The following is a 23,938-nucleotide window of genomic DNA, read 5'->3' as shown; positions in this document are numbered from 1 at the left end:
AAATGTAAAACCTGGTTATATATTCAGAAACAAACCCTTACCTTTTCCATCGAGTTGTGGTTCTGGACGTTTCCTACAAGGAGAAACAAAAGGAAAGATGTAGTGAATACTGCGTCAGGCATTTTACACACACAAGTCTTCATGCTCAATGGAACAGGGTTGGAGGGAGTAAGGGGAGAAAACAAATAAAGGACTTGGAGACCCAAGAGATCTTGCGTTTAAGAGAGTTTTAGATAGGCACATGGAAGTGAAGGGAATAGAGGGATATGGATTATGTACAGGCATACGAGATCATTTCATCTTGGCATCAGGTTCGGCACAAACATTGTGGGCTGAAGGGCCTGTTCCTGTGCTGTATTGTTCTATGTTCTATGTAACTGCAGTTGCTGGAATAGAGTTATAGAGGCGCACAGCATGGAAACAGGCCCTTCGGCCCAACATGCCCATGCCGACCAAGATGTCCCATCTGCACTAGTCCCACCTGCCTGTGCTTGGCCCATATCCCTTTAAAGGTACCCTAGCCTAGTCTCATGTACCTGCCCAAATGTTTCTTAAATATTATGATAATAACTGAATCTTGAGCAAAACACAAAGTGCTGGAGGAACTCAACAGGTCAGCCAGCATCAGTGGAAGGAGTGGACAGGTGATGTTTCAGTTCAGGTCCCTCCTTCAGTCTCAAGAGTCTGAGTCTGAAGAAGGGTTCCCAACACTTTGAGCTTTATGCCAACAGATTGTTTGTTGATTAAACGTCTGAGGGAGAAGGGAACACAAGGCATCTGAGATATTTATCTTCTTTAGCACACATAGATTGCAAGAGTCAGGAGGTCATGGTACAAATATGTCATTAAGCTGGAACGAGTACATGGTAGATTTACTACGATGTTAAACACACAAAATTGGAGCAACTCAGTGGGACAGGCAGCATCTCTGGAGGGAAGGAATGGGTGATGTTTTGGATCTCATCTCAAAACTTCAGCTATTCCTTCTCTCCAAAGATGCTGCCTGTCCCGCTGAATTACTCCAGCTTTTGTGTCCATCTTCGGTTTAAAACAGCATCTGCAATTCCTTCCTACACATTTACTAAGATGCTGTCAGGTCTCCAAGGACTGAGCTACCGAGAGAGATTGGGCAGGCTAGGACTTTATTCCTTGGAGTGCAGGAGGGGGTGATCTTATAGAGGTGTATAAAATCATGAAGGGAACAGCGCGAATGCACAGAGTCTTTCACCCAGGTAAGGGAATCAACAATGAGAGGACATAGGTTTAAGGTGAGAGAAGAAAGATTTAATAGGAACCCGAGGAGCAACATTTTCACCGTTATTGTGGTGGATGTATGGAACAAGCTGCCAGAGGAGGTAGTTGAGGCAGGTACAATAACAACATTCAAAAGACATTTGGACAGACTGAAGAAGGGTCTGGACCCAAAACGTCACCTATCCGTGTACTCCAGAGATGCTGACTGACCTACTGAGTTACCCTAGCTCTTTTGAGTCTTTTTTTTTGTAAACCTGCATCTGCAGTTCCTTGTGTCAACAGTAGACCCATGAAACTCATAGAGTTGGCTAACTTTCCATCCAGGTGACAGAGTGGAAGGTAAAATACCATCAGATCTGCATCACGGAGACAAAATAAGTTAAAACTAGAAGGATATGAAAAGAATATCCATCAGGGAAAAATTAAAAGGTAACGAGGCAAATCTTAGGGCGTAACCTTACCAGAGCTTCAAAGGGTCAGATACCACTCAAGGTTCTTTCCCAATTGATATGAATATATAAAGCTGTTGATTAGGGTACTAGTGTTTTATGACTCCTGGCATCTATTACCCATTGCGAAAAACAGCTCACACAAGATCGGAACCCTTAACATTCTAAACAAAAACATCTGGTGGTACGTTTCATGACGGCAATAATATTTTACCAAAAAGGTTCAGGAAATGCTCAGTGCTACTGAGACGCATTAGATCAGTGGAGATGGTGAGACGATACAGCAGTAGATGGCTTTTGGTTATAGAGTCGCGGAGCTGTACAGCATGGAAACAGGCCCTTCGACCTATCTTGTCCACGCCGGCCAAGTTGGCATTCTGTGCTAGTTCCACAGTAAAGGCACAGTGCTGCAGCAGGGAGAGCTGCTGCCTTGCAGCACCGGCTTTGATCCTGACCTCCGTTGCTGCGTGTGTGGAGTTTGCATGTTCTCCCTGTGACCGCGTGGCTTTCTTCTGGTTGATGATAGATAGAACATAGAACAGCACAGCAACAGGCCCTTCGGCCCACAATGCCTGTGACGAACATGATGCTGTTAAACTAATCTCCCCCATTTGCGTGCTCCAGTTCACATCCTAAAGATGGGTTGGTTAATAGGCCTCCGTAAAATGCCCCTTGTGTGTAGGCGAATGGTAGAATCTGAAGCAACTTAATGACAATTATGGAGAGAATAAAGATGGATTAGATTAGTGTGGGATACGTGTGAATGGGTAGTTTTAGACTTTGTAGATACAGTGCAGAAACAGGCCCTTCGGCCCACCACATCAACCAGCAAATCAGCCTGTACACTATTCTACACACTAGGGTCAATTTAGAATTTCACTGAAGCCAATTAACCTACAAACGTGTACATAGTTGGAGCGTGGGAGGAAACCGGAGTACCCGGAGAAAACCCACGCGCTCACGGGGAGAACGTACAAACTCCGTATGGACAACACCCGTAGTCAGGATTGAACCTGGGCTCTGGCGTTCTATGTCTACAGCTCTACCACTGTGCTTCCCTGATAGTGAATGGGCCTTGTGAGCCAAAGCGTCTGTTTCCATGAAGTATATCTCTTTGACTATGACATTTGCCTACATAAGGCCAATGGTCCTCTAAACCTTATCCTTGTCTCTGTCCAAGTATCAAATTATTCCTGCGTCTGGTCCAGCCGGAGAGGAGCAATTCTTATCCCTGTAGTCGATAATCATCCCCAAAAGTTAGCCTGTCCAGCATATCCAAGTGTTCAAAATGTAGGAACGAGGAACTGCAGGTGCTGCTTTACAAAAAAAGACACAAAGTGCTGGATGGACTAACTCAGTGGGTCAGGCAGCATCTCTGGAGAACATGGATAGGTGACGTTTCAGGTCTGGACCCTTCTTCAGACTAGACCCAGACTGGTCCCGACCCGAAACGTCACCTATCCATGTTCTCCAGGGATGCTGCCTGACCTGCTAAGATACTCGAGCACTTTGTGTCTCTGTTTTACATCCAAATATTCCTTCACCGACAAATTCATGATGCATCGGTGAAAACAGTTCAAAGATAATCCACTGATTAAGATTTTGCCGGGCGCATGATCAAGGATTATGTGTCTGGGTCAACGTTTAGCCTCCATTAGCAACATAACACAATGTTCCCACCAGCCATGCATTTGCTGCTTGGCTGAGTTTGTTGTACAAAATTAGCTCTGACCATTACTCACAATTAGATCAGTCGATAATAAGTGTTTGACAACCTAGGGTACTATCACAACGTTAAAAAAAAACATTTGGACAGGTACATGGAGAGGAATATAGTCCAAAAGGAGGCAGGTGGGACTATTGTAGATGAGACATCTTGTAAGTGTGGGCAACTTGGGCCAAAGGGCCTGCATCCATGATGTGTGACTCCACCCTAAGGTTTAATGGGAATTTGAGGGGCAACTTTTTCCAAAGAGGGTGGTGGGTGTATGGAACGAGCTGCCTGAGGAGGTAGTTGAGGCAGGGACTATAACAGCATTTTAAAGATATTTGGACAGGTACATGGCGAGGATAGGATTAGAGGGATATGGGCCTACAGGCAGGTGGAACAAGTGTAGATGTTAGTTGGCATGGGCAAGTTGGGCTAAAGGGTCAGTTTACATGCTGTACGACTATGACTTTAATCTCACGTTTAATCGGACCTTGAGCAGCAACTTTGCCACTCAGAGAGTAGTGGGTGTATGGAACGAGCTACCAGAGGAGGTAGTTGAGGCAGGTACTAAAACAACATTCAAAGGACATTTGGACAGGTACATGGATAGGAAAGGTTTAGTGGAATATGGGCTAAACAAGAGCTGGACGTGCATAGATGGGGCATCTTGATCCGCATGGGCAAGTAGGGCTGATGGACCGGTTTCCATGCTGTATGACGATGACACACGGACACAGAGAAAACTACCCATTCACACTTATCCCATACTAATCTAATCCAACTTTATTCTCTCGTCTGATCATCTGAGATGGTGGTAGTGCGCCATTTAAGCAAAAAGAACAAACTGCCGGAACGACTCGGGTCATGGAATTCATTCAGCAAGGAACAGGCCCTTCAGCCCAACTCGTCTATGCCAACCAAGATGTCCCATCTCAGCTAGTGCCATTGGCATATGTCCCTTTGACTTAAATCATTGTAAGCACTTCCAACCTAAAAAAAATGTGGGAAGTTCAAAACATAATAGTGGTTTCCATTGACAGCGCTGAGGCAGAGATGGTTGAAAGCCTCAAATTCCAAGGAGTAAATATCACCGACAGCTTCTCCTGGACCTCCCATCTGAATCAATGGCCGAGAGCACACCTTAGCAGGCTTAGGAAGTTTGGCATGTCTCCAGCAACTCTCACCAACTTCTACAGATGCACCGTAGAAAGCATTTTATCGGGATACATCAAAGCATGGTTTGGGAACAGCTCCATCTAAGACTGCAAGAAATCGCAGTGAATCGTGGACCCAGCCCAGACCATCACACAAACCAACCTCCCTTCCATTGACCCAATATTTACCTCACGCTGTCTCGGCAAGGCCAACCAGCATAATCAAGGGCACGTCGCACCCTGGCAGATCTTCCCCGTGACAGCATGGGTTTTCTACGGGGGCTCCGGTTTCTTCCCACACTCCAAAGATGTGTGGGTATGTAGGCTAATTAACACTCTGTAAATTTCCCCTAGTGTGTTGAGAGTGGATGAGAAAGTGGGATAACACAGAACTAGTGTGAAGGGGTGATCAATGGTCGGTGTAGACTCAGTGGGCCGAAGGGCCTGTTTCCATGCTGTATCTCTAAGATAAACAAAATCAATACAGAACAGTACACACAAGAATAGATCCCACGGCCCACAATGTCCGCGCCGAACGTGATGCCAAGATAATCTCTTCTGCTTGCCTGTGATCCATATCCCTCCATTCCCTGCATATCCATGTGCCTATCTAATAGTCATTGGATCAAAAGGCCTGTTTCCATTCGGTAACATAAACTAAAGAAAACGGGTTTAGGGTGGATTGGTGTGAAAATGGATTTTTGATGGTCAGGCCTGTTCCTGTGCTGTATCTCTTTTTGACTCTTGTGAGAAATAGGAGTGAGCCAAGAATTCATCAAATACGTTTTAGTTTAGTTTAGAGACTCAGCATGGAAACAGGCCCTTGACCCATCGAGTCCGTGTGACCAACATTCACTAGTACACCGGTTCTATCCTACAGACTAGGGGCAATTCACAGAAGCCAATTAATCTACGAACCTGTACGTTTTTGGAATGTGGGAAGAAACCAGAGCAAACCCACGCAGTCACATGGAGAATGTACAAACCGCACCCGTAGTCAGGATCGAACCAGGGTCTCTGGCGCTGTAAGGCAGCAACTCAACCAACTCGCCACCGTATCTCTAAACTAAACGGAACGTCTGCCAGCGCAGCACATGTGGCCATTCTTCCATTGACATACCGATTTATCAAAACTAATCTATTGCCTGTGAGAACCTTTGGGAGCTGCTAGGTTCAAGATAAGGAGACACGGAGTACTGTTCCCAGAGGGATATGTTCTCTGCAATTGATGGAATAACGTTCTTGGATGCAAGTACAAATTCTGCTCACCATACATCTCCATATTAGGAACCAGCTACTGACACCTGGATTTCATTAGCACTGGGTGGAATATCTTTCCATCTGTGCTGAAGCAGGGAACTGAGCAGAAAACTGAAGAGGAAGGGGCTGTACTGTACATTAATATTTATTTTTAGCTTATAGAACAGTTCAGCACAGGAACAGGCCCTTCAGCCCACAATGTATATGTTGAACATGATGCCAGGTTAAAACTAATCTCCTCTGCCTGTATGTGATCCATATCCCTACATTCATGTGCCTATCTAAAAGCATCACAAACTCCACTTCCACCATCATCCCTGGCAGTGTGTTACAACCACATAACACTACAGGCCACCCCCAGGACGATCTTCAATCGGACTTTATCTTGCACTAAATATTATTCCCTTTATCCTGCATCTGTACACTGTGGACGGCTTGATTGTAATCTTGTATCGTCTTTCCGCAGACAGGAGAGCACACAACAAAAAGCTTTTCACTGAACCTCAGAAGACGTGACAATAAACAATAAACTAAATTAAACTTAACCAGCACTACCATGGACAGGTTTTCTAATTGTGTTTTTGCACGAATGCCGTGATTTGGTGCACTGCCTTCCCTGATAAAAATGTTGTGTGTCATTTATGTATGATTCACATTTTTGTCCTTCGCCTGATTGTCTGTGGTACTGCTGCAAGATTGTCATTGTGCTGTACCTTGCCAACCTCCCGAGTATGACATGACAATAGACTCGACTCGAGAAAACTATTGTTTATGACCAGGGTATCTCCCAAAGATCCAATGTACATTTGAACAGTTACACACAACAAACCTGGCACTCAATTTATACACAAACAGTAATTTGAGTAAGATCAGATAATCTTTTAGTCATAGTCAGACAGTGTGGAAACAGGCCCTTTAGCCCAACTTGCCCATGCTGACCAACATGTCCCATCTTCACTAGTCCCACCTGCCTGCATTTGCCCATATCCCTCCAAACCTATCCATGTACCTGTCCAAATGTTTTTAAATGTCCTCCGGCAGCTCGTTCCATTCACCTACCACCCTTTGTGTAACAAAAAAAGTTGCACCTCATGTTCCTATTAAATCTTTCCACCCACCCCCCACTTACCTTAAAGTGATGGAGAAGTGAATACCTGGTCAGAACTACCAGAAATAACTCGGAACGAGTGTAATAGAATTTCACTTTGGTCGTCTGGCTCAGGTTAAGTGGAAGATAGACACAAAGTGCTGGAGTAACTCAGCGGGTTAGGCGGCATCTCTGAAGAAAAGGGATAGGTGACATTTCAGGTCAAGACTCTTCTTCAGACTTAGAGTCAGGGGAGAGGGAAACTAGAGATATGGAAAGATGAATAGAAACATAGAAAATAGGTGCAGGAGTAGGCCATTCGGCCCTTCGAGCCTGCACCGCCATTCAATATGATCATTGCTGATCATCCAACTCAGTATCCTGTACCTGCCTTCTCTCCATACCCCTTGATCCCTTAAACCACAAGGGCCACATCTAACTCCCTCTTAAATATAGCCAATGAACTGGCCTCAACTACGTTCTGTGGCAGAGAATTCCAGAGATTCACCACTCTCTGTGTAAAAAAAGTTTTCCTCATCTCGGTCTTAAAAGATTTCCCCTTTATCCTTAAACTGTGACCCCCTTGTTCTGGACTTCACCAACATCGGGAACAATCTTCCTGCATCTAGCCTGTCCAACCCCTTAAGAATTTTTAAAGTTTCTATAAGATCCCCCCTCAACCTTCTAAATTCTAGCGAGTACAAACCGAGTCTATCCAGTCTTTCTTCATATGTAAGTCCTGACATCCCAGGAATCATTCTGGTGAACCTTCTCTGTACTCCCTCCATGGCAAGAATGTCTTTCCTCAGATTGGGAGACCAAAACTGTATGCAATACTCCAGGCGTGGTCTCACCAAGACCCTGTACAACTGCAGTAGAACCTCCTTGCTCCTATACTCAAATCCTTTGGCTATGAATGCTAACATACCATTTGCCTTCTTCACTGCCTGCTGCACCTGCATGCATACTTTTAATGATTGGTGTACCATGACACCCAGGTCTCGTTGCATCTCCCCTTTTCCTAATCGGCCACCATTGAGATAATAGTGGCTGATTAGGAAAAGGGGAGACTTTTAAATAGAACAAATGAATGTAATGAAAGCAAAAGGACAAATCAAAGCCACCAATGATGATCAAGAAAAGGTGGAGCCCACAATGGTCCATTGTTGGCTGTGGAAAAAGTGATAACGAGTGATGACGAACAGTGAAACTTATCGGGAGACAGTGAAACTAGTATAATGACCAGGGTGGGGAGGGACGGGTTGCAAGGGTTAATTGAAGTCAGAGAAATCAATATTTATACCACTGCGTTGTAGGATGGTGTTGATCCTGACAACGGGTGCTGCCTGTGCAGAGTTTGCACGTTCTCCCTGTGACCATGTGGGTTTCTTCCAAGTGCTCCTGTTGGGCTGACCTGGTGCATCAAAGGTAGACACAAAATGCTGGAGTAATTCAGCAGGTCAGGAAGCATCTCTGGAGATAAGGAATAGGTGACGTTTCAGGTCGAAACCTTTCTTCAGATGTTTCGACCCAAAACGTCACCAATTCCTTTTTTTCCCAGAGATGCTACCCCACCCTCTGTGTTACTCCTGCATTTTGTGTCCATCTTCAGTGCAAACCAGCATCTGCAGTTCATTCCGACACATTTTGGTGTGCAGAAGGACCTACTTCCACGCTGCACCTCTAAAACTAGTGAGAAGGTTCCATGATCAGTTGCCTCCTGAGGAACACAAGTCCTTTCGCAAGCTGCCTGGGCTCTTGTGGTGCTAAATATCCCAGCCACTCGGGATACACTTATGTGGATCAGAATTAAAGGACGTTCTTTTAGGAAGGAGATGAGGAGAAATTTCTTTAGTCAGAGGGTGGTGAATCTGTGGAATCCTTTGCCACAGAAGACTGAGGCCAAGTCAGTGGATATTTTTAAGATAGAGATAGATAGATTCTTGATTAGTATGGGGGTCAGATGTTATGGGGAGAAGGCAGGACAATGGGTTTAGGAAGCAGAGATAGATTAGCCATGGTTGAATGGCGGAGTAGACTTGATGGGCCGAATGGCCTAATTCTACTCCTACTATTCGTTATGACAACTGTTACATATTGGCCAATGTAACCCACTGACTCGTCCCAAAAGCACTCGGTTGTTTTCAACAGAATCTTTTCTGCGGGTAAATGTTCTGCAAACTGATATTTACTCAGTCAAAAAATGCTATTAAGTACAGATGAGATATTGGAATGTTTTCCATCTACCACTGCGAGGGACTTTGAGGCAAAAATGTTTCCCATTTATTAATATATGCTGGTTTTCATCAGTTATGTAATACACAAATCAAGGCCGCTAACTCACAACAGATGTTCTGCAAGACAGGGACTCGGAGTACTGATACAAGTTGCAGAAGGGAAGCCAAGACAACATCACAGAACAAACGCCACAGAAGTCGGAAAGGGGATTTGTGCGACAGGAGGTTTGGTATGCTCGGAACGAGAGAGAGAGAGGGGGGGGGGGGGGTGGGGGGGGGGAAAGATGGGGGGAGAGAGACAGAGAGGGGAGAGAGAGAGAGGGGGGAGAGAGACAGAGGTGGGGGGAGAGGTGGGGAGAGACGGGGAGAGGTGGAGAGAGACGGGGAGGGGGAGAGGGGGGAGAGACGGAGAGGGGGGGAGAGACAGAGAGGGGGGGAGAGAGACAGAGAGGGGGAGAGAGAGGGGGAGGGAGAGACAGACAGAGAGATAGAGACAGAGATATAGACAGGTAGAGAGACACACAGAGAGAGACAGAGAGGGGGGAGAGAGACAGAGAGACAGAGAGGGGGAGAGAGACAGAGAGGGGGAGAGAGACAGAGAGGGGGAGAGAGACAGAGAGGGGGGGAGAGAGACAGAGAGGGGGAGAGAGAGAGACAGAGAGGGGGAGAGGGGGAGAGAGACAGAGAGGGGGGGAGACAGAGAGGGGGAGAGAGAGAGACAGAGAGGGGAGAGAGAGAGACAGAGAGAGGGAGAGAGAGAGAGAGGGGGAGAGAGAGGGAGAGAGAGGAGAGAGAGAGAGAGAGGGGAGAGAGAGGATAGGAGAGAGGGAGAGAGAAGGGAGAGAGGGGGAGAGAGAGAGGGGGAGAGAGATGAGAGGGGGAGAGAGACAGAGAGGGGGAGAGAGAGACAGAGAGGGGGAGAGAGAGAGAGAGAGAGAGAGAGAGAGAGAAGAGAGGGGGAGAGAGAGAGAGAGAGGGGGGGGAGAGAGAGATGGAGAGGGAAAGAGAGAGAGAGAGAGAGACAGAGAGAGAGAGACAGAGAGAGGGGAGAGAGAGAGGGAGAGAGGGGGAGAGAGAGAGACAGAGAGAGGGGGAAGAGAGAGAGAGAGAGAGAGGGAGAGAGAGAGACAGAGAGAGAGGAGAGAGAGAGAGAGAGGGGGAGTGAGAGGAGAGAGAGAGAGTGAGAGACAGAGAGGGAGAGAGAGAGACAGAGAGGGGGAGTGAGAGGACAGAGAGGGGGAGTGAGAGAAGAGAGGGGGAGAAGGAGAGAGCGTAGGGTTTTTATTCCCACCTAGTTAATCTTTGAAGAAGTCACAAGGAACTGCAAATGGCTGAGGTGCTGGGGAAACTCAACAGGTCAGGCAGGATCTGGGTGGGGGATGGGGCCTTTCTTCGCACTGGCGAGGTTTCAGATTGGGGTCTTTCTTCGCACTGATTGTAGTGGGGGGGGGGGGGGGGGGGGGGGAGATGGAAAAGGGTCTGGGGCAGGACAAAGCCTGGCAAGTGATAGGTAGAAACAGGTGAGGGGAGGGGGTGACAATGAGTTGGAACCACGCTTCAGATGTAGTCAGGGGGGTGATAGATGGAAGAGAGATGGGAATTCACACGTGGGAGCCTTGAACAATTGAGGGGAATTAGCCAACACGGCACGGTTTGGGTGACCACAGTAGCGCAGCGGTAGAGTTGCTGCCTTACAGCGCCGCAGACCCAGGTTCGATCCCCGACTATGGGTAATGCCTGTATGGAGTTTATATGTTCTCCCCATGACTGGCTGGGTTTTCTCCGAGTTCTTTGGTTTCCTCCCACACTACAAAGGCGTACAGGTATGGAGGTTAATTGGCTTGATGTATGTGTAAAATTGTCCCTAGTGTGTGTAGGACATTGTTAATGTGCGGGGATCTCTGGTCGGTGTGGACTGGATGGGCCGAAGGGCCTGGTTCCACACTATATCTCTAATTAAATTAAACTAAACTAAAGGGCAGACAAGAACAAATGGTTTCATCTGTGCAATAAATTTCAAGTTAGAAAACCATTAGACAGAGGGGCACAATTAGACCATTCGGCCCATTGAGTAGTCACTGGAGTTTAGAAGGATCTTATAGAAACATATAAAATTATAAAAGGACTGGACAAGCTAGATGCAGGAAATATGGTCCCAATGTTGGGCGAGTCCAGAACCAGGGGCCACAGTCTTAGAATAAAGCGGAGGTTATTTAAGACTGAGGTGAGAAAAAAGGTTTTCACCCAGAGAGTTGTGAATTTATGGAATTCCCTGCCACAGAGGGCAGTGGAGGCCAAGTCACTGGATGGATTTAAGAGAGAGTTAGATAGAGCTCTAGGGGCTAGTGGAGTCAAGGGATATGGGGAGAAGGCAGGCACGGGTTATTGATAGGGGACAATCAGCCATGATCACAATGAATGGCGGTGCTGGCGCGAAGGGCCGAATGGCCTCCTCCTGCACCTATTTTCTATGTTTCTATGATGTTTCTATGAGTCTGCTCTGCCATTCAATCATGGCTAATCTATCTTTCCCTCTCCACTACATTCTCCTGCCTTCTCCCGGTAACCTTTGACACCCGAACTAATCAAGAACCTAGCAACCTCCGCCTTAAAAATACCCAATGACTTGGCAGTCTGTGGCAATGAATTCCACAGGCTCGCCTCCCTCCGGCTAAAGAGATGTCCCCTAATTTTCATTGTAACGCCAGGAAAAGGGAGAGAAAATCTATCCTGGGTCATAGATGAGGCAAGTTTGTACCAAACCATAACTTCAGGTGATATTTTTTTCTGGCCTTTAATAAAAATGCAATGAAGGAACTGGAAGCAAAGAGGTTAAAGAATAGTATTAAAAATAACGTGCGCTGGTTTGCTATTTGAGATCTTTTCATGCTGTCTATTCACGCCACCAGTAGTTTTGACAGGTTAATGACGAGAAACAACATCTAATTATTTCTATTTGTATTGGCCCAAGCACAAGGTCAACTATTTCAAACAAAACAGATTTCATTTACGTCACGTTCTAATGTGGAAGACCATTTGCGTCGCAACTTTATAAAACTTTGGGTCAGGCCACATTAGGAGTGTTGCGTGCAGTTCTGGTCGCCTGGAACGTGCTGCCGGAGGTGGTGGTAGAAGCAGATACGGTGGTTGCGTTTAAGAGGGGTTGAGATAAGCAGGAAATGGATGGATATGGATCATATGCAGGCAGAGGAGATTGGTTCAACTGGGCATCATGTTCGACACCAATTTTCTGGGCCAAAGGGCCTGTTCCCTTATGGGCATGTCCCACTTAGGCGACTGCCAGGGACTAGTTTTAATGGAATTTACCTACGACACCGGACGACAACCTACGACAACATACCACAGCAACAATTTGCAACATGTTGAAAGTGTTGTGGCAGTCGCCTGTAGTCGCCCAAACAAATCTCCTAAGTGGGACAGGGCCATTACTGTGCTGTTCAAAGTCCTCTGTTCCAAGATGGATTTGGTGCAGCAACGACCAACCTCAAGAAAAACGCCAAGGAATTACGGAGAATTGTGGACGCAGCCCAGACCATCACACAAAGCAACCTCCCTTCCATTGACTCCATTTACATTTCTCACTGCCTCTACAAGGCCAACAGCATAATCAAGGACGAGTCACATCCCTGTCACTCCTTCTTCTCCCCTCTCCGATCAGGCAAGAGATACAGAAATGCGAAAGCGCTCATCTCCAGATTCAGGGACAGTTTCTTCCCAGATGTTGTCAGGTTTCCACTAGCGGGAGAGTCTAGGACCAGAGGGCAGAGCTTCAGAATAAAATAACGTACCTTTAGAAAGATGAGGAGGAATTTCTTTAGTCAGAGGACAGTCAGATGGCTGTGGAGGCCAAGTGCAATGGATATTTGTAAGGAGGAGATTGACTGATTCTTGATTAGTAAGGGCATCAGCAGTTACAGGGAGAAGGCAAGAGAATGGGGTTGAGAGGGATAGATGGATCATAATTAAATGGCAGAGTAGACCTAATGGGATGAATGGCCCAATTCTGCTCCTATGACATGAACTAATGAGGTTGGTCAATGACTGCTATCCAATTCATTTACTGACCAGAACCCGTGAACAACATCAATTCCTCGCATTCCAGACACAAACCCAGTCATTTCTTTTAACGCTGCCCTCAGCACTGACATCCCAGCTACACGCCAATACTGAATGCCTCAGACGTGATCCAGTTTATTCTCCAGCAATGGAAACATGGGGCAAGTCATTCCTCCCCGAATACTCGCGTTAAACATTCACCCGAGCAGTGACTTTGTGTCATGGTCTGCTTCCCGCGTTTGGCTCGGATTAAGTCAGTTCAATGGGATTCTGCAATAAGCAGCTGGTGACTGGGTTTAAACTTTTGACTTTGGACTTTAGAGCGTGGAAACAGGCCCTTTGGCCCTTCGTGTCGCCATACATTAGCACGATCCTACACCCTAGGGACATTTTATAATTTTTACCAAAGCCAATGAACATACAAACCTGTACATCTTTGGAGTGTGGGAGGAAACTGGAGCATCGGTAGAGTTGGTGTTTCCCAGCGCCAGAGACCCGGGTTGAATCCTGACTATGGCTGCTGTCTGTACAGTGTTTATACGTTCGCCCTGTGACCACGTGGGTTTTCTCTGGGTGCTCTGGTTTCCTCCCACACTCCAAAGGCGTACAGGTTTGTTGGTTAATTGGCTTTGGTAAAATTGTAAATTGTCCCTAGTGTGTGTAGGACACTGTTAGTGTATGATGATCGCTGGTCAGCATGGACTCGATGAGCCAAAGGTCCTTCCCCTGCGCTGTATTTCTAAACTAAATTAAAAATAACTATACACACAAATGAATATCAGAGAGTACTAGAGGTGTCCAGATTAGAAACTCATGTTGGCATTCTGGGCTAGTCTCTGCATTGTGCCCATTGCTCTCTAAACTCATTACTTTCTATCCATATATCTGTTCAAATATCTTTTAACACTCCTAATTATATCCGCTTCTATAGCTTCCTCTGGCAGCTCGTTCCAGATACAGACTACCGTCCGAGTGAAACAGTTGCCCCCGAGGTCCCTCGTAAACCTCTCTCCTGAAGTCTATGCCCTCTTGTTGTAGAATCCTCTACCCTGGGGAAAAGACTATGAATGTTGGCTTTATCCATGCCCTTCGTGATCCTATACACCTCGCTAAAGTCACTCCTCAGCCTCAAACACACTAAAGAAAAAAAAAGCCCCACCCTATCCACCTACCCCTATAATTTCATTCCAGGTAATAACCCTGTGAATCTCTTGTGCACCCTTTCCAACATCATGACACCCTTTTCAGTGGCTGGGAGACCAGGACTTCACACAGTGTAATCTCAACCATGACCTACAGCTGATTTGTAAATGACTTGCACAGTGGTGCAGCGGCAGTGGTGCTGCCTCACAGAGTCAGAGACCCGGGTTCGATCCTGACCACGGGTGCTGTCTGTAACAGTTTGTACGTCCTCCCTGTGACCGCGTGGGTTTGCTGCGGGTGCTCCAGTTTCCGCCCACACTCCAATGACGTCAGGCTTGTGGGTTAATTGGCTCCGGTAAAAAAAACTGTAAATTGGCCCTAGTGTTACCGTGCGGGTATCATTGTTCAGCACGGACTCGGTGGGCCAAAGAGCCTGTTCCCACACTGCATCTCCAAATGTCTAAATGAATATTGGGAAAGCTACAGCATCTTAACATTGAAGCAAAACATTTATAAACTAACAATAGTACAATATCCAGTTCAAGCTCATAATGACGTGATTATAAAAGCTGGCAAAAAGACAATTAAAAGGATGGAGTGAGCTTACGGAATGTGGGCTGCCGACATCTGATGCAATGGACTCGTTCAGGATGGTGTTCTGCTGGGTGGTGGTGTCATCCCTCTGGTGCAGCTTCTGCTCTGACGTGTCGTTGTCCTCATCGGGACACTGGAGAGGCAACGATAAAGAGCTGTTGAGAGTGATCCTTTCAATCCGACCGTCAGCGACAAGAGTTGAACCAGTGCTCGCTGACCACGAGTGTCACATCTGACCTCAAGTCAAGCTTGCTGTTACCACCAATGATCCCCAATTCCCACCCCACCTGACTCCACCCTTGGGAAGGCTTAGGAAGTTTGGTCTGTCCCCAACAACCCTCACCAACTTCCACAGACCCGTACAAACATGCATCACAGTACGGTTTGGGAACAGCTCCATCCAAGATCACCAGAAATCACAGAGAGTTGTGGATGTGGCCCAGACCATCACACAAACCAACCTGCCTGCCCGCCATTGACTACATCTACACTTCACACTGCCTCAGCAAGGCCACCAGCATAATCAAGGACCCGTCTCACCCCGGTCACTCTCTCTTCTCCGATCTCCCATTAGGCAAGAGGTGTGAAAACAGGGACAGTTTCTTCCCAGCTGTTATCAGATGACTGATCCCATCCTATCACCAACTTGAGAGCAGTCCTGACCTTTCACCTACCTCATTGGGGGCCCCTGGACTAGCTTTAATCGGAGTTTATCTTGCACTAAACGTTATTCCCATTATCCGGTACCTGCACACTGTAGGAGGCTTGATTGTAATCATGTATAGTCTATCTGCTGACTGGATAGCACGTGACATAAGATTTTCACTCTACCTTGGTACATTAAACTAAATTAGCTCAGCAGCTTCCGAACGTCTTGTCATCGCCCCTGCTAACGCTAGACTTGGCTACACACAAACCAGTCCTCAGCAGCCTCCCTCCTTCCAACCCTGTATAGAGCTGAAGACAAGCAAAACTCTGATGTTGAAGACTGACCGGGTCATCTCCACTACGATGACTTTACCAACTTCTACGGATACACCGTGGAAAGCAGCCGATTGGGATGCAGTTTGGTTTGGCCACAGCTCCGCCCAAGTCCACAGTATAATAATTCAAAAAAGACATGCAGACAGGTACATGGACGGGAAAGGGTGAGAGATATGGGCCAAACTCAGGCAGGAGGGACTAGTTTAGGTGGAGCATCTTGGTCATCATGGGCAAGTTGGGCTGAAGGGCCTGTTTGACTCTATAACAACCACTACAATCATCAAGTATGCCTTCTGTAAATAGGCCTTCAAGTTAAATTCTGCCTTAAATATCATCCCCAAACCCCACCCTCAGCCCGTCTCCACCAGTAATGTCCTCTGACCAAGTGTTTAATTTCAATCACCATGTTATAGGAAAGATGTTGCCAAGCTGGAAAGAGTACAGAGAAGATATATGAGAATGTTGCCAGGACTCGAGGGCCTGAGCTATAGGGAGAGGTTGAGCAGCTTTTTTTGAACGCAGGAGGATCTTATAGAGGCGTATAAAATCATGAGGGTAATAGAAAGGATAAATGCACAGTTGGGGAATCAAGAACCAGAGGACAAAGGATTAAGGTGAGGGGGAAAAATTTAATAGGGACCTGAGGGGCAACCTTTTTTTACCCCATAAAGGGTGGTAGTTATCTGGGATGAGCTGCCAGAGGAGGTAGTTGAGGCAGGCACTATTGCAACGTTTAAAAAAAAAAATCTAGACAGGCACATAGATAGGACAGGTTTCGAGGGATATGGGCCAAATGCAGGCAGGTAGGACTAGGATAGATGGGGCATGATGGTTGGCATGGGCATATTTATTCAAAGGGCCTGTTTCCACGCTGTACGACTCGATGAGCCTGTATATGGTCATCAGCCCTGATATCCCCTCTTTTTTTTTCTCTGATTACATTCTTGTAAAGTGCAGCCTTGACATTGAGTGAGGGTGAAGATCCTGTATGTAGTCGGCACGATGGAGCAGCGGTAGTGATGCTGCCTTTCAGCGCCAGAGACTCGGGTTTGATCGTGACCTCTGGTGTTGTCTGTACAGAGTTTGTACGTTCTCACTGTGACTGTGCGGGATTTATCTGTGCGCTCCGGTTTCCCCCCACACTCCAAAGACATGCAGGTTTGTTGGTTAATTCATTGGCTTCTGTAAATTGTCCCTAGCGTGTAAGATAGAACTATTGTATCGCTGGTCAGCACGGATCCGGTGGGCTGAAGGCCCTGCTTCCTCGCTGTGTCTCTGAACTAAACTAAACTATTCACTGCCACTTGTCAAGGCCTCCCTACAAGGTGACGTTCCTGGTCTGCAGAGATTAAGGCAACCCACGGCCAGACCATGGTCAGTGGGTGGATCACAGGAATGCACAAGAGGTCGGTGATCTCCCAACACCCCACTCCTCCACAAATAGCAACACTCAATCATTCCCCTTGTCCACAATGCACTGTGGGGGCAAAACAATTGCTTTATAGTGTTCACAATGCTGCCTTGTGTAGTATTACAATGTGCAGAGGTCCAAAAGAAAGCTTTAGACTTTTAGACATACAGCGTGGAAACAGGCCCTTCGGCCCACCCAGTCCATGCTGACCAGCGATCACCCCATACACTCGTACTATCTACATCAGTGGTTCCCAACGTGGGGCGTATGCCCCACAGGGGGGCAATTTGATTTTTAAGGGGGGCAATTGAGCGCGACTGAGGCTTTATTTGCTGTTTTCGTATGAGACAATCCACAAATATTTCAATATTCTAATATAGAAATTTTCTCTCTCTTTATTACCTGTGAATACTCTTTTATTATCATATTTATCATTATTATTATTTTAATACCACCTAATGTTTTTTTTTTTTTTTTTTTTTTTTTTTTTTACAGTTTTTTAGTAATTTCTTGCTCAAAACTTTAACTGTCTTTGTTTATTTCATTTTTCTTTTTCATGGATGCCATGTTCTTTTGAAGCTTGTTTAAACCAAGGTATTGGCGTTTTAAGCTTCTTCAGCTGAAACGAAGTTCACTTTTTAAATGATAAGAATTATATATCACCACATGGGGGGGAGGGGCGGGGGATCAGGATTTTAGAGGTGATTAGGTGGGGCATGGCCAAAAAAAAGTTGGGAACCACTGATCTACATACTCGGAACAATGTACAATTTACAGAGGCCAAGTAACCTACAAACCCACACGTCTTTGGAGTGTGGGTGGACACCGGACCACAGGGAGAAAACGCACGCGGTCACAGGGAGATCGTACAACGTCTGTACAGACAGCGCCCATAGTCAGGATCAAACCCGGGTCTCTTATTGGTGTTCTGACTACGTCTGGGAATTGAAATCAAAAAGAGTATACAGGCGAATATTCCCTGACTTACGTAATAGGCGACTTAAGTAAACTCGGACATACGTAAGCAGTTATTTAAGCCCAATGACGCCCCCATAGTCCCCAGGTTGGAACTCCCCCGTGGCTCCAACGTCAGAGCTCCCCGTGGCTCTCCATGTTGGAGCTCCCCTGTGGCTCCAACGTCAGAGCTCCCCGTTGCTCTCCATGTTGGAGCTCCCCCATGGCCCAACGTCGGAGCTCCCCTGTGGTCCCCATGTTGGAGCTCCCCCATAGTCCCCAGGTCGGAGCTCCCCCATAGTCCCCAGGTCGGAGCTCCCCCGTGGCTCTCCATGTTGGAGCTCCCCCATGGCCCAACGTCGGAGCTCCCCTGTGGTCCCCATGTTGGAGCTCCCCCATAGTCCCCAGGTCGGAGCTCCCCCATAGTCCCCAGGTCGGAGCTCCCCCATAGTCCCCAGGTCGGAGCTCCCCGTGGCTCTCCATGTTGGAGCTCCCCCATGGTCCCCATGTCAGAGCTCCCAATGTTGCCCTTCCAGCGGGTAGTTGCACGTGCCTGTGCAGTAGCACTTCCGTTTCCGACTTGCGCAAGAGTTTGAGGAACGTAACCCTGACCCAAGTCGGGGAGTGTCTGTACTTAAATCTGAGTGGACAAACCAGGAACGGTGTCTCTGATAATCGCCCACTTCAGCTGGTAACTCACTTCTTCAAGATTTACGCCACCTGTTAAGACTGCTACATTTGGACCTGAATTATGTCACATGAAACGTGATGAATCTTATGTACTGTCTCAGTGAGATTGTACAATTCAATGGTTCAATGGTACTTTATTGTCAGAGGTACAGTGACATTCATTTTTGTATACAGTTCAGTACAAGTACCACTATACATAAGCACTTAGATGCATCTTAGGTAAGCATTTCAGATACAGTACAAGTGTACAGCAGTAGTACACTGAGACAGTATACAGAGTTGCCAGTTTTTAGCTCCATTTTCAAGTCCCAGTTGTGGGAAGTGCAGGGTTCTTGACCTGACCATGAAGGCCCGTTGCCCGAGTGGCGTTGCTGGGTCGGCCTGGCCAAGCATTGCCGTGGTGTCCTCCACCGCTGGATTACCTAACCCTTTTTTCCAGAGATGCGACCTGACCCGCTGAATTACTCCAGCACTGTGCGTCTTTCCTTGATAAACCAGCATCTGCAGTTCCTCGTTTCTTCACTTGAACCTTAATTTATGCCACTCTGTTACTGCAGATTCTTGCGGTGCATCAGGGAATGTTGATCAACCAGAAGGATGACTGCTTCCTCAGCAGGAACACCCCACTCAGTGCGTGCAAGGCAGAACAAACAACAACTTTCACAGACTGCAGATGCTGGAATCTGGAGCAAAACACAAAGTGCCGGAGGGGTACAGTGGGGTAGGCAGCATCTGCGGAGGGAAATGTACAGACAACGTTTTGGGTCAGGGAACTTCTCCAATCTTTGTTTTTGTAGTGGGATAAGCCTGGAATGTTCTTTGGTAAAGTGACAGGGGAGAGATTTAAAAGGAATCCGAAGGACACACTGTATGTATGGTGGGTGTATGGAACGAGATGCTGGAGGGGGCACTTTAAGTAACTTAGTCGGTGCCAAAACAAGGCAATGCTTGTGCACTGCCTAGGTGAGGTCTACTGCACGACTTTAATCGGGCTGCGTGCAAAACAGAGCATTTTATTGTACTTGGGTGCAGCTGACAATGAAGTATCGTTGAGATTGTAAAATGCCTGGCAGTCACTAAGTGTCGTGAGCCAGCTGGTGATTATTCGTTCACGGTGGTTGAATGGCAGCCAGGGAACCACACCCAGTCTCGCCCGGGCCAACGCTTCAGTGAGTGAGGTGCCTGGCCTCACCATCTTTGATTAGTACGGGTGTACGGGGTTGTGGGGAGAAGGCAGGAGAATGGGGTTAGGAGGGAGAGATAGATCAGCCATGATTGAATGGCGGAGGAGACTCATTGGGCCGAATGGCCTAATTCTGCTCCTATCGCTCATGACCTTATGGTCGGGAAGGCTGGAGGTATCGTCAAGAATGCCCCCCCACCCGTCTCCTACCCGCAGGCCCTCTGGCAGCACACTCCACCGCCCAGGCCCTGCACACCCACCCACAGCGGTCTACTCCTACACTCATGTGTTAAGCTATAATTGTGGTAAGATTTTTACGGAATTATGCATAAAAGGAATCTCAGGACATAAACAGGACATGTGACAACAAAGTACCATTGAACATTAATGGCCATTGCCTCAACTACTTCCTCCTGCAGCTCGTCGCAAACCCAAAAAGTTACCCCTCAGGTTCCTCACAAATCTTTCCCCCTTCACCTTAAACCTATGTCCTCTGCTTCTCGATTTCCCTACTCTGAGCAAGGGACTCGGTGCATCTACCCCAATCGAATCCTTTCATGATTTTGTACACCTTTATAAGATCACCCATCATCCTCCCATGCTCCAAGGAATACTAGTCCCAGCCTGCCAAACCTCTCCCTATAGCTCAGGCCCTCGAGTCCCGGCAACATCCTTGTAAATATTCTCTGCATATATTCCAGATTGACAACGTCATTCCTGTAACATGGTGCCCAGAACTGAACACAATACTCTAAATGCGTCCTCACCAACGTCTAATATAACTGCAACATGACCTCACAATGTCTATACTCAATCAAGGACAATGTGCCAAGAGCATATTTGACCACCCTATCTGCCTGTGACACCACCTTCAACAAACTCCTAAATCCCCCTGCTCCGCAACACTTCCTGTCATTCACTGTGTAGATCCTGTCCATGTTAGCCTTCCCAAATTGCAACAATTCACATTTCTCTGTATTAAATTCCATCAACCATTCCTCAGACCACCTGGCTAACCGATCAGGATCCTGCTGCAGTTATTGACAGCCATCTTCACTATCCACAATACCACCCACTTTTGTGATATTACAGTATCTATCATTACTGTGCATACATTGTTTACTCTGGGAGCTCAGGTGAACACAGAATTTCACTGCCTCAGGTGGATCGACAACAAACTAATCTAATCTGAGGGTGTACTGGTTGGCACAGTGGTAGAGTTGCTGCATCACAGAGCCAGAGTCCCAGGTTCGATCCTGACTGCGGGTGCTCTCTGTTCAGAGTTTGTACGTTCTCCCTGTGACCTCGTGGGTTTTCTCCATGTTCCTCCCACACTCCAAAGACATACAGGTTTGTAGGTTAACTGGCTTTGGTAAAATTGTCCCTTGCGTGTAGGATAGTGCTAGTGTGCGGGGGGATCGGTGACCACACTGTTTCTCTAGTCTAAAGTCTACTGCATACTTCTGAATGAGGGAAATCTCATCCCACGGACTGGGCAGCAGCAGAGAAAGCCAAGAGCTTAATGTTTACAGGGACTTGGAGGAAATGTCATTCAAGCAGCACATAATGGAATGAGGAATCAAGCTTACAGCACATAAACAGTCTGGCAACCCGAGCCCTTGCCCGTTAATCACCCGACAAAGAAAAACACTGCCGGAAAGATTTTTCTGCAAAGAATCTCAATCGCCTCACGCAGACAAATTTAACCACTTTTCCCCGAACAAATTAACTTTGTTTATCGGATACTATTTTGAATCAACACTTCCTGTCTCAGACAGTACGCATCTGTTGTACAAGATTCAATCCCAGCCATCTCAAAGACCGAGATAAAGCAGCAGCACTGGTGAGAGGTGGGACTCTGCCCGCCCAGTCCCTGTCCCACTCACGTTCCCTGCAGACCTGCTCAGTTCTATTCTGAAATTCAAGAGCGATACCGCATGGAAACAGGCCACTCGGCCCAATACATCCATGCTTAACTCGGCTAATTCCATTCAGGGCGGCGCAGCGGTAGAGTTGCTGCCTTACAGCACCCGAGACCAGGTTCGATCTTGATTACGGGTGCTGTCTGTATGGAGTTTGTGCGTTCTCCCTGTGACCTCGTGGGCTTTCTCTGGGTGCTCCGGTTTCCTCCCACACTCCAAAGACGTACAGGTTTGCAGGTTAATTGGCTTCTGTGAATTGTGCCCAGTGCGTAGGATAGCTCTAGTGTACGGGGTGACCACTGGTCGGCGCGGGTTCGGTGGGCCGAAGGACCTGTTCCCACACTAAACTTGAAGCGGATTGACAGCATAGATACTGAGAGAACATTCCTCTTAATGGGGGTTTCGGAATAAGAAAGAATGTATTTTCTCAGTGTCATAAATCCTTATCATGCTTAGTCCCAAAGAGCCAGACATATGAAGTCACTGAATATATTCAACGCAGAAACAGGGAGATAGATATCTGATCCCTGGAGGAAGATCAGAGATAAGGTCATGCCTCATAGGGGCAGGATTAGACCATTCAGCCCATCAAGCCTGCTCCACCATTCAATTATGACCAATCTATCCTTCCCTCTCAACCTCATTCTCCTGCCCTCTCCCTGTAACTTTTGACGCCCTTACTAATCAAGAACTTGTCAATCTCCGCTTTGAAAATGCCCAATGACTTGGCCTCCACCGCCATCTATGGCAATGAATTCCACAGATTCACCACCCCTTGGCGACAGAAATTCCTCTTCATCTCCTTTCTAAAGGTACATCTTTTTATTCTGAGGAGGAACCGGCTAGTCATAGACTCTCCCAGTAGTGGAAACATCCTCTCCACATCCACTCTATCCAGGCCAATCACTATTTGGTAACTTTCAATTAGGTCCCTCCCATCCCCATCCCCACCCTTCTAAACTCCAGCGAGTACAGGCCCAAAGGCATCAAACATAAATCTTACTTTATTGAGGCTGAGATCCAGCTCAAATAGCAGAATAAGATCATGTGTTCTGCTTATGTTCTTCACTACATAGAACAGTACAACACATGAATAGGCCCTTCAGCGCACAATGTAAGTTCCGAACATGACGCCAGTTAAACTAACCTTCCCTGCCTGCATGTGATCCATAGCCCACCATTTCCTCGCATCCATGTGCCTATCTAAAACCCTCTTAAACGCCACTATCATTTCTGCTGTTATCAGGCAACTGAACCATCCTACCAACAACTGGAGAGCCGTCCTGAGCAACTATCTACCTCATTGGAGACCCTTGGACTATCTTTGATCGGACCTTACTGGGCATTATCTTGACTAAACGTGATTCCCATTATTCCCTTTACCGTACACTGTGGATGGCACGACTGGAATAACGTACTGTCTTTCCGCTGATGGGCTATAACGCAACAAAAGCTTTTCACTGTACCTCGGTACACGTGGCAATAAACTAAACTCAAACTCTGCCCCCACCACCAACCACAGCAGCACATTCCAGGCACCCACCGCACTCTGTGTAGAATATTTGTCCCGCACATCTCCTTTAAACTTTGCCCCTCTTACCATGCATGTTAATTGTACAAAGTGCATGCTTGTGTGTATTATGGGGTGCCTGCATTTCAACAATATACTGCTGTTCTATTCTTTCTAGAAAGATCGGAGGCGCCAGATTGCAAACGAACTAAATGCAAACAGTATCTATTTCCTGTTAAAAAAAAAAAACGAAATTATCCCAGGCATTTCATAAGAGCATTAACAAACAAAGACTTACATAAGAGAGTAGTGTAATCA

General features: G+C 46.9%; 1 protein-coding gene across 3 annotated transcripts in view; it reads right to left on the bottom strand.

Annotated features, from left to right (window-relative positions):
* pawr (PRKC, apoptosis, WT1, regulator) overlaps positions 1-23,938 on the bottom strand; it is an 83,354-nt gene that overhangs the window by 16,142 nt on the left and 43,274 nt on the right. For all 3 annotated transcript variants that reach the window (XM_055650549.1, XM_055650550.1, XM_055650551.1), the window contains exons 3-4: positions 14,980-15,099; positions 42-73 (exon numbers count right to left, since the gene is read on the bottom strand). In XM_055650549.1, coding sequence (XP_055506524.1) covers positions 42-73; positions 14,980-15,099 — 152 coding nt within the window. The remainder of the gene's footprint in view (positions 1-41; positions 74-14,979; positions 15,100-23,938) is intronic.

This window comes from Leucoraja erinacea, chromosome 19, assembly GCF_028641065.1.
Source record: "Leucoraja erinacea ecotype New England chromosome 19, Leri_hhj_1, whole genome shotgun sequence".
NCBI lineage: Eukaryota > Metazoa > Chordata > Chondrichthyes > Rajiformes > Rajidae > Leucoraja > Leucoraja erinaceus.
The sequence above is the reverse complement of the archived record's forward strand: the minus strand, read 5'-3'. Positions and strand labels throughout refer to the sequence as shown.